The sequence below is a fragment of the Oncorhynchus gorbuscha genome, unplaced genomic scaffold (assembly GCF_021184085.1).
Source record: "Oncorhynchus gorbuscha isolate QuinsamMale2020 ecotype Even-year unplaced genomic scaffold, OgorEven_v1.0 Un_scaffold_383, whole genome shotgun sequence".
NCBI lineage: Eukaryota > Metazoa > Chordata > Actinopteri > Salmoniformes > Salmonidae > Oncorhynchus > Oncorhynchus gorbuscha.
Window position 1 is genome coordinate 573,033 of NW_025745232.1, and position 11,597 is coordinate 584,629.

The following is an 11,597-nucleotide window of genomic DNA, read 5'->3' on the forward strand; positions in this document are numbered from 1 at the left end:
CAGACAGGCAGACAGGGAGCAGACAGACAGATGGGCAGACAGGAGAGTGCAGACAGGCAGATGGGAGCCCAGCCTATGGGTTATGGATGAGTGTTTATATAACATACTGTCAGACTAAAGGATGAGTGTCTATATAACATACTGTCAGACTAAAGGATGAGTGTCTATATAACATACTGTCAGACTAAAGGATGAGTGTCTATATAACATACTGTCAGACTAAAGGATGAGTGTCTAATAACAGACTGTCAGACTAAAGGATGAGTGTTAATAATTACTGTCAGACTAAAGGATGAGTGTTTATATAACATACTGTCAGACTAAAGGATGAGTGTTAATACATACTGTCAGACTAAAGGATGAGTGTCTATATAACATACTGTCAGTCTAAAGGATGAGTGTTAATATAGACTGTCAGACTAAAGGATGAGTGTTAATATAGACTGTCAGACTAAAGGATGAGTGTCTATATAATATACTGTCAGACTAAAGGATGAGTGTTAATATAGACTGTCAGACTAAAGGATGAGTGTTAATATAGACTGTCAGACTAAAGGATGAGTGTTAATATAGACTGTCAGTCTATAGGATGAGTGTTAATATAGACTGTCAGACTAAAGGATGAGTGTTTTTGTAGCAGACTGTCAGACTAAAGGCTGTGAGGACGGTTAGACTGGGTCAAAGTCTATAGGATGAGTGTTGCCAAGACTGTCAGACTAAAGGATGAGTGTTTTTGGGTCAAAACAGGGAGGGAGACTAGGCTGCTAGAGGACGGTTCCTGGGTCAAACTCCACAGGGAATAGGGTGCCAAGCAGGCTGCTAGAGGACGGTTCCTGGGTCAAACTCCACAGGGAATAGGGTGCCAAGCAGGCTGCTAGAGGACGGTTCCTGGGTCAAACTCCACAGGGAATAGGGTGCCAAGCAGGCTGCTAGAGGACGGTTCCTGGGTCAAACTCCACAGGGAATAGGGTGCCAAGCAGACTGCTAGAGGACGGTTCCTGGGTCAAACTCCACAGGGAATAGGGTGCCAAGCAGGCTGCTAGAGGACGGTTCCTGGGTCAAACTCCACAGGGAATAGGGTGCCAAGCAGGCAGTAAGGTTGTTGTGATTCAGACTGGCATAGAGACGACTGGGCTTCTTCTCCTGTAAGGATTTCAGTAAGGACACATGCACACAAACTCTATAAAGGGTTTAATTAGGGTGGATTTGGCTGTATAGACATTAGGGAGGGGGTGGGGCAGTGGGAGCCCCTGCAGACAGACACAGCAGGAGGCACCGCTCTGCCTCAGTCTGTCTGGGGTCCTACAACACTTCAGGGAGAACAAACAGAAAAGGGAGGGGGAGGGGGCTTGAGAGGGAGGAGAGATAGGAGGGGGTAGGGGGTGGAGAGGGAGGGAGGGAGGGAGGAGAGGGTAGGGGTGGAGAGGGAGGGAGGAGAGAGAGGAGGGGGTAGTGGTGGAGAGGGAGGGAGGAGAGAGAGGAGGGGGTAGGGGGTGGAGAGGGAGGGAGGAGAGAGAGGAGGGGGTAGGGGGTGGAGAGGGGGAGGGAGGGAGGGAGGAGAGGGTAGGGGTGGAGAGGGAGGGAGGAGAGGAGGGGGTAGGGGTGGAGAGGGAGGGAGGAGAGAGAGGAGAGGGGGGTAGGGGTGGAGAGGGAGGGAGGGAGGGAGGGGGTGGAGAGAGGGAGGGAGGGAGGGAGGGAGGAGAGGAGGGGGTAGGGGTGGAGAGGGAGGGAGGAGAGAGAGGAGAGAGAGGAGGGGGTAGTGGTGGAGAGGGAGGGAGGGAGGAGAGAGAGAGAGGAGGGGTAGGGGTGGAGAGGGAGGGAGGGAGGAGAGAGAGGAGAGAGAGGGAGGGAGGGAGGAGGGGGTAGGGGTGGAGAGGGAGGGAGGAGAGAGGGGAGGGGGTAGTGGTGGAGAGGGAGGGAGGAGAGAGGAGGGGGTAGTGGTGGAGAGGGAGGGAGGAGAGAGAGGAGGGGGTAGGGGGTGGAGAGGGAGGGAGGGAGGGAGGAGAGGGAGGAGGGGGTAGTGGTGGAGAGAGAGTAGGGGGTAGTGGTGGAGAGGGAGGGAGGAGAGAGAGGAGGGGGAGGGGTGGAGAGGGAGGGAGGAGAGGAGGGGGTAGGGGTGGAGAGGGAGGGAGGAGAGAGAGGAGGGGGTAGTGGTGGAGAGGGAGAGAGGAGAGAGAGGAGGGGTAGTGGTGGAGAGGGAGGGAGGGAGGAGAGAGAGGAGGGGGTAGTGGTGGAGAGGGAGGGAGGAGAGAGAGGAGGGGGTAGGGGGTGGAGAGGGACGGAGGAGAGAGAGAGAGGAGGGGGTAGGGGTGGAGAGGGACGGAGGAGAGAGAGAGGAGGGGGTAGGGGTGGAGAGGGAGGGAGGGAGGGGAGGACGGGGTAGGGGTGGAGAGGGAGGGAGGAGAGGACGGGGTAGGGGTGGAGAGGGAGGGAGGGAGGAGAGGACGGGGTAGGGGTGGAGAGGGAGGGAGGGAGGAGAGGACGGGGTAGGGGTGGAGAGGGAGGGAGGGAGGGTGTGGAGAGGGGGAGGAGAGATAGGAGGGGGTAGGGGTGGGGGGGGGTAACGGTAGGGAGGAACAGAGAGAGGTGTAGTTCTGGGGTACTAGGCTATGGTAGTGTGGTGTGGGTAGAGGATGTATCAGTTCATAATAGATAAAGAATGATATCCCTCTGTTCCTTCACTTCTCTCCCTCCATCAACATCAGCCAACAGAACCTCCAATAACCCAATTAGACGACACTTTCACACAGGAAGTATTACAGTAGAATTACAGTATTTTCCCCAGAGAGCGAGACCTTCAGTTACTATGACAGTGTTACTAATGTGGACTATCAATAGCCTCTACTACATAGCAACATTAAAACAGTTGAAGGCCTATTGGCTACTTCACATAGCAACATGAAAACAGTCTGATTAAAGTTGAAGGCCTATTGGCTACTTCCATAGCAACATGAAAACAGTCTGATTAAAGTTGAAGGCCTATTGGCTACTTCCATAGCAACATTAAAACAGTTGAAGGCCTATTGGCTACTTCACATAGCAACATGAAAACAGTCTGATTAAAGTTGAAGGCCTATTGGCTACTTCCATAGCAACATTAAAACAGTTGAAGGCCTATTGGCTACTTCCATAGCAACATTAAAACAGTTGAAGGCCTATTGGCTACTTCCATAGCAACATTAAAACAGTTGAAGGCCTATTGGCTACTTCCATAGCAACATGAAAACAGTTGAAGGCCTATTGGCTACTTCCATAGCAACATGAAAACAGTCTGATTAAAGTTGAAGGCCTATTGGCTACTTCCATAGCAACATGAAAACAGTCTGATTAAAGGTGAAGGCCTATTGGCTACTTCCATAGCAACATTAAAACAGTTGAAGGCCTATTGGCTACTTCCATAGCAACATTAAAACAGTTGAAGGCCTATTGGCTACTTCCATAGCAACATGAAAACAGTCTGATTAAAGTTGAAGGCCTATTGGCTACTTCCATAGCAACATTAAAACAGTTGAAGGCCTATTGGCTACTTCCATAGCAACATGAAAACAGTCTGATTAAAGTTGAAGGCCTATTGGCTACTTCCATAGCAACATTAAAACAGTTGAAGGCCTATTGGCTACTTCCATAGCAACATTAAAACAGTTGAAGGCCTATTGGCTACTTCCATAGCAACATGAAAACAGTTGAAGACCTATTGGCTACTTCACATCTCATTAGATGACGACAGCTAATGGGGATCCTAATAAACACATGATCTCATTGACTTCATCAGAGACCGAGCCATTGTGTTCAGGGTAACTAGACTAACAGTCAGGAGATGACTGTGGTCTGCTAACACTATGTAACATAGAACTGTATATAATAGACATGCTGTCCTCTGACTAATGACAGGCCTGTATCGGGTTACACTAACAGCACTATGTAACATAGAACTGTATATAATAGACATGCTGTCCTCTGACTAATGACAGGCCTGTATCAGGTTACACTAACAGCACTATGTAACATAGAACTGTATATAATAGACATGCTGTCCTCTGACTAATGACAGGCCTGTATCGGGTTACACTAACACTATGTAACATAGAACTGTATATAATAGACATGCTGTCCTCTGACTAATGACAGGCCTGTATCAGGTTACACTAACAGCACTATGTAACATAGAACTGTATATAATAGACATGCTGTCCTCTGACTAATGACAGGCCTGTATCGGGTTACACTAACAGCACTATGTAACATAGAACTGTATATAATAGACATGCTGTCCTCTGACTAATGACAGGCCTGTATCAGGTTACACTAACAGCACTATGTAACATAGAACTGTATATAATAGACATGCTGTCCTCTGACTAATGACAGGCCTGTATCGGGTTACACTAACACTATGTAACATAGAACTGTATATAATAGACATGCTGTCCTCTGACTAATGACAGGCCTGTATCAGGTTACACTAACAGCACTATGTAACATAGAACTGTATATAATAGACATGCTGTCCTCTGACTAATGACAGGCCTGTATCGGGTTACACTAACAGCACTATGTAACATAGAACTGTATATAATAGACATGCTGTCCTCTAACTAATGACAGGCCTGTATCAGGTTACACTAACAGCACTATGTAACATAGAACTGTATATAATAGACATGCTGTCCTCTGACTAATGACAGGCCTGTATCAGGTTACACTAACAACACTATGTAACATAGAACTGTATATAATAGACATGCTGTCCTCTGACTAATGACAGGCCTGTATCGGGTTACACTAACACTATGTAACATACTGTGAGTCAGTCATCAGTCACCAGTAAAGATACTCAGAGCAGATGATGACAGTGGGCTCTACCACAGGAGAGGAGAGGTAGAGTGACTCACTGCTAAACACATACACACATCCGATAACCATAGCCTAGTCGGTCACACACACATCTGATAACAGTGTCTGTAGAGCAGTACTCAGGACAAGCCCCATTTCCCCTCAGTCTCTCTCTGGTTCACTCAACCAAACTGGGTCAGTCAGCACAGTCGCTCTCACTGCTCCTGGCGTGTGTGTGTGTGTGTGTGTGTGTGTGTGTGTGTGTGTGTGTGTGTGTGTGTGTGTGTGTGTGTGTGTGTGTGTGTGTGTGTGTGTGTGTGTGTGTGTGTGTGTGTGTGTGTGTGTGTGTGTGTGTGTGTGTGTGTGTGTGTGTGTGTGTGTGTGTGTGTGTGCGTGCGTGCGTGCGTGCGTGCGTGCGTGCGTGCGTGCGTGCGTGCGTGCGTGCGTGCGTGCGTGTGTAAGCAGGAAGGCGCTCTGCACCCCAGGAGATTGTGTCCTGATGGAGTAAGTGTATACTGTGTATAGAGGTTCTGTCTCTCTCTCCCTCCAGGTCACAGTACCAGAACTCTGAGTTTAGAGGTTCTGTCTCTCTCCCTCCAGGTCACAGTACCAGAACTCTGTGTTTAGAGGTTCTGTCTCTCTCCCTCCAGGTCACAGTACCAGAACTCTGTGTTTAGAGGTTCTGTCTCTCTCCCTCCAGGTCACAGTACCAGAACTCTGTGTTTAGAGGTTCTGTCTCTCTCCCTCCAGGTCACAGTACCAGAACTCTGTGTTTAGAGGTTCTGTCTCTCTCTCCCTCCAGGTCACAGTACCAGAACTCTGTGTTTAGAGGTTCTGTCTCTCCCTCCAGGTCACAGCACCAGAACTCTGTGTTTAGAGGTTCTGTCTCTCCCTCCCTGTCACAGTACCAGAACTCTGTGTATAGAGGTTCTGTCTACCTCCCTCCAGGTCACAGTACCAGAACTCTGTGTTTAGAGGTTCTGTCTCTCTCCCTCCAGGTCACAGCACCAACACAAAACAACACTATCATCTCTCTCTTTCTCTACCGACCATTGGACTGTCAACACCAGCAGGACTCTCAAACCTCTCCAGGAACAAACCAACCATGTCTTCCTCTATCATTTCTCTCCCAGGTGAAACAACATGGACCGTCTCAACACCACCTCTCTCCCGTGGCTCCCTGACGCCGCCCCGCTGTCCCAGGTTTCCCTGCAGGTTCAGGAGGTGTACCCGTTCCACGACGGCTGGAACATAGCGTGCTTCGTCATCCTCCTCCTCTTCATCATCACAGTGGTCTCCCTGGCAGCTCTGGCCTTCCTCTACGAGCTGCTGGACTGTGGCTGCTGTGTCAAGGTGAGACTAGGCCTGTTACTATACTGTAGCTGTTCCAGGGTTAGACCAGGTTACTATACTGTAGCTGTTCCAGGGTTAGACTAGGCCTGTTACTATACTATAGCTGTTCCAGGGTTAGACCAGGTTACTATACTGTAGCTGTTCCAGGGTTAGACCAGGCCTGTTACTATACTGTAGCTGTTCCAGGGTTAGACCAGGCCTGTTACTATACTGTAGCTGTTCCAGGGTTAGACCAGGCCTGTTACTATACTATAGCTGTTCCAGGGTTAGACCAGGCCTGTTACTATACTATAGCTGTTCCAGGGTTAGACCAGGCCTGTTATTATACTATAGCTGTTCCAGGGTTAGACCAGGCCTGTTATTATACTATAGCTGTTCCAGGGTTAGACCAGGCCTGTTACTATACTATAGCTGTTCCAGGGTTAGACCAGGTTACTATACTATAGCTGTTCCAGGGTTAGACCAGGCCTGTTACTATACTGTAGCTGTTCCAGGGTTAGACCAGGTTACTATACTGTAGCTGTTCCAGGGTTAGACCAGGCCTGTTATTATACTGTAGCTGTTCCAGGGTTAGACCAGGCCTGTTACTATACTGTAGCTGTTCCAGGGTTAGACCAGGTTACTATACTGTAGCTGTTCCAGGGTTAGACCAGGCCTGTTATTATACTGTAGCTGTTCCAGGGTTAGACCAGGCCTGTTACTATACTGTAGCTGTTCCAGGGTTAGACCAGGCCTGTTATTATACTGTAGCTGTTCCAGGGTTAGACCAGGCCTGTTACTATACTCTAGCTGTTCCAGGGTTAGACCAGGTTACTATACTGTAGCTGTTCCAGGGTTAGACCAGGTTACTATACTGTAGCTGTTCCAGGGTTAGACCAGGCCTGTTATTATACTGTAGCTGTTCCAGGGTTAGACCAGGCCTGTTATTATACTGTAGCTGTTCCAGGGTTAGACCAGGTTACTATACTATAGCTGTTCCAGGGTTAGACCAGGCCTGTTATTATACTATAGCTGTTCCAGGGTTAGACCAGGTTACTATACTGTAGCTGTTCCAGGGTTAGACCAGGCCTGTTAATATACTGTAGCTGTTCCAGGGTTAGACCAGGTTACTATACTGTAGCTGTTCCAGGGTTAGACCAGGTTACTATACTATAGCTGTTCCAGGGTTAGACCAGGCCTGTTACTATACTATAGCTGTTCCAGGGTTAGACCAGGCCTGTTACTATACTGTAGCTGTTCCAGGGTTAGACCAGGCCTGTTAATATAACCTGGATCTAACCTAAACCCATTGTAATAACCTGGGTCTAACCTAAACCCATTGTAATAACCTGGGTCTAACCTAAACCCATTGTAATAACCTGGGTCTAACCTAAACCCATTGTAATAACCTGGGTCTAACCTAAACCCATTGTAATCACCTGGGTCTAACCTAAACCCATTGTAATCACCTGGGTCTAACCTAAACCCATTGAAATCACCTGGATCTAACCTAAACCCATTGTAATCACCTGGATCTAACCTAAACCCATTGTAATAACCTGGGTCTAACCTAAACCCATTGTAATAACCTGGGTCTAACCTAAACCCATTGTAATAACCTGGGTCTAACCTAAACCCATTGTAATCACCTGGGTCTAACCTAAACCCATTGTAATCACCTGGATCTAACCTAAACCCATTGTAATCACCTGGATCTAACCTAAACCCATTGTAATCACCTGGATCTAACCTAAACCCATTGTAATAACCTGGATCTAACCTAAACCCATTGTAATAACCTAAACTATGGGTTTTCCTTCTCATGCAGGGGAAGACCCATCGTGACCTGATGGAGGAGGAAGGTCCCTTCCACAACATGGTGGAGAAGATCCACAGTCCCACGGGGTCACAAACCGAGGTGGTGTAAGGGGGTTAAAGGGGTCGTTGCCACAGTGACCAGGGCCAAGCAGGAAGTTAGGTCATGATCGTTGACCCTGAATCTGAACCCGAGACTGACTGTGCTGTGTGTTCACAGTTTGAGAACAGTGAGACTGCACCTTCGTATGTGTGAGATTGTGTGTGTGTGTGTATGGAATGGTGGTGTTATCTATTCAAAGCACGTCAGCAGGGAAGGCAGGAGAGAAGAAGAGCTCTCCTTTGCCAAGTCCAGGGTTTTGACAAGTCTATTATTCGACGGATGTTTAGCATCTTCATCCATCACCACATTGTAAGTACAAGACATACCATTCGAGACAGCTAAAGACACAGAGGAGATCCACAATGATAGCCAACCCTCTAGGACCCTACAGAGCAAGGAAGTCCCCCAAAGTCAACGACCAAGATGACCAAACATTTAATTAACTGTCGTAGTGTTTCCAGATTTCTATGAAAGCCCCCCCCCCCAAAAAAAAAATAGTAATTATGTTAAAAAGCAGGTTGTGTGTGTTGGAATGGTGTGGGCGTGTACTGGTTATTAGAAATATTAATGGAGCAGACCGCTGATTGGACCATCTCATCCTGCTCACGATGATGACCTCATCCTCATTACGAGTTAAGCTAACTTTTAAAGTTAATATTCTGTTATCACTGGACAGTTACTTTAAAATGTCACCAAAAGACCCAGCTACCACAGAAGACGTCCCACATTTGAATGTAATTTACAGATGGTTTTAATTCCCCAATGCTTTGACTGCCATTGTAGTGAAGTCCTCATCCATTTGACCAAAAAATGTTCACAACTTGCTGTGTCGTAACGATGTAATCAACAGTCGCTCTGGATAAGAGCGTCTGCTAAATTACTTAAATGTAAAATGCCTGTCATAATGTCACCACTCACCAACAGCCAAGTGGCCATGATACTACTCTCTCTAGAAGGGGGGGGGGGCACCTGTACACACACCGATGTAAATAACATAACATACTTGCATTGAGCACATGGTGTTATTTCACTTGCCTAAAATGATGATGATGACGATGATGAATAAACAATGTAAGAAAAACAAACTGGTTTTTTTTTGGACCTGCCTTAATTTGTCCAATTTAAAACTATTTTTCCTTTGAAAAATGTTTTCTACTTGGAGTAAATGGAAACCTTTTCGCAACAGACGAAATGTTTTGCAACAGGATCGCCGTAATGGATACACCCCAATGGAAACCTTTTCGCAACAGGCTAAATGTTTTACAACAGGATCGCCGTAATGAATACACCCCAATGGAAACCTTTCCGCAACAGGCTAAATGTTTTACAACAGGATCGCCGTAATGAATACACCCCTGGTCTTACCTGCGCCATGTTTGGACCCGGAGGCCTCCTTGTCAGCTTTGGACTTCTTCTTCTTGGAACCGCCTGACTCGGAGGCTGCAGGTCTCTTCTCAACCGTGGGCTGAGAGAGAGCCCTCTTCTTAAAGAGCTCCCGCTCTCTCAACAAGGCTGGGTCCATCCTGATACAACATTACAACGTTAGATACTAGCTACAGAAAGACATAAAATATATACCTCAAGGCAACACAATGTTAGGGTTGGGTCCATCCTCTAAGTCAACATATAGCGGCATTATTAGCTCCTCAAAGACATGCACAACGTTGTTACACTTCTCAGTATATATATGGGCTGAACAACGAGCAACATGTCAATGGTTTAGACCTAGTTTGGGTGTCCACATACCATATAGCTTTTTATGATGTTCACACATTTCACATTCCGTTAGCTCGCTAGGTTTACGTAGCTAATAATGGTATCCCACTCGTCAAGCTGCTACTCTGATACCTAAACTAGCAAGTTGTCTGACACTTCTGCCAGTACATCTAAGTGACATCACATCTTATGAGTGACACCAAAAAAATTAAACTGAAAGATGTATATTAGCTTCCTAGTTGCTGTACAAAATAAAAGCTAGTAACCTAGCTAGTTAGACAGGTTTTTGGGTTTGCTAGCATTTAAGCTAATTTAGTTAGCTTGATTATTTCTGGTTACCTTTTTTTCTTCAAATGCCTAATCCCCTCTTTTGGATGAACAAATATTTAAACATTTACTAGAAACACACGTTCATTAATCGTTCTGTTGTAAACACTTCTCCGATAGCTATTTTGGGGGGCTTTTGTTTCTTTAATATCAAGCTAACTTCTTGTCATCGTTCATTCTCCGACTTCCGCTCTGAGTTCCGACTTCCGCTCTGAGTTCCGACTTCCGCTTTGAGTTCCGACTTCCGCTCTGAGTTCGATTGATCGGTAATCGACAGCTAATCCTTGATTGTGATGGTGCGTTCCATCCGGACTAGCGGAGCTACGAAAAGCAAGATTGCCATGTCAGCCGGTTAAGGGAAATGTAGCTACTTTGAGTACGATGTCGCGGGTTTTTTGGGGCTACTTCTATTTTATACATCCGCCGCAATGGCATTTCTCTTGATTTAAAAAAATATATATTTATATATTTATTTCACTGTGACCTGCCGCTGCTGACTATCAAGCAGTGAGGCAGGCTGTTGCTGAATGAGTGGTGGGGAGGTCCGTGTGTGTGTGTGTGTGTGTGTGTGTGTGTGTGTGTGTGTGTGTGTGTGTGTGTGTGTGTGTGTGTGTGTGTGTGTGTGTGTGTGTGTGTGTGTGTGTGTGTGTGTGTGTAGAGCGCTAGGCAGCTGAGTCACGTGAGTGAATGAGCTATAGCAGCATGCGCGCGCACATTGCGATAACTTCACACATATTTCTAACACATTGTTCAATAAAACATATCAAAGTACCCGCTTTAACTGATGCGTATCAACACTAGAAAACTACTTTAGAAAACTACTTTTGGCGCACTAGCACTAAAGCGCATTAGTTACATTCGGTCGGTGGTGGTTTAAACTGCATTCTATAATGTCGACTTTACTTTGAAGGAAAACTGTATCAAGCGAAGGGTTTTACACATACTCAGTTATTGGGTCTGGAGCACTGCACAAGTGGAAATTTGAAATGGACGTTATGGAACGCCCTCTGTGCTTCTGTTATGGGAGAAGAAGAAAAATCCACAATGAAACTAACATTAAATGTGGAGAATGATACATTTATATACGTTGTCATCAAGTAGCCTATTCATTTATATGCCATTGTAAGGCTACTGTAAATATGTTGAAATGGTGATATCACCGGAGTCATTACAAGTCAGTTTTCGCCCCTTAGTTTAACCTACCAGGAGCTGGCAAACCAATTAAACAAATGCCTATGACGTCAGTTTATGGTTGTTGTAGCCTTGTGTTATTATGTCATTATTAACGGCCATGTTGAAGTCTGTCGATTTGAACTAACCATGCTGCTAAATCTTTCAGTTTACATCGGCTACTATCTGAAATGAGATGTTAGGCCTATCTGAGGCTATAGGCTACCTGCATCTAGCTAAGCAAACCATGGCAAAATTGAATTAGACTACAATGAAAAACCCAGATTTGAACATAAACCTA

General features: G+C 46.4%; 2 protein-coding genes across 3 annotated transcripts in view; one reads left to right on the forward strand and one right to left on the reverse strand.

Annotated features, from left to right (window-relative positions):
* The window catches only part of LOC124018045 (general transcription factor IIE subunit 2-like), a 34,972-nt gene extending 24,668 nt beyond the window's left edge, over positions 1-10,304 (reverse strand). The window contains exons 1-2 of one of the 2 annotated variants that reach the window (XM_046333309.1): positions 10,142-10,304; positions 9,449-9,608 (exon numbers count right to left, since the gene is read on the reverse strand). In XM_046333309.1, the coding sequence (XP_046189265.1) occupies positions 9,449-9,605 (157 nt within the window). In that variant the 5' untranslated portion in view covers positions 9,606-9,608; positions 10,142-10,304. Of the gene's footprint in view, positions 1-9,448; positions 9,609-10,138 lie in introns of both variants that reach the window. The other variant, XM_046333308.1, reaches the window with a different exon arrangement.
* Positions 5,893-8,353, forward strand: LOC124018051 (small integral membrane protein 18-like). The gene is made up of 2 exons (XM_046333314.1): positions 5,893-6,186; positions 7,994-8,353. The coding sequence occupies exons 1-2, from the start codon at positions 5,977-5,979 to the stop codon at positions 8,090-8,092; spliced, it is 309 nt and encodes a 102-aa protein (XP_046189270.1). The 5' UTR covers positions 5,893-5,976; the 3' UTR covers positions 8,093-8,353.
* Positions 10,305-11,597: the final 1,293 nt, after the last annotated feature.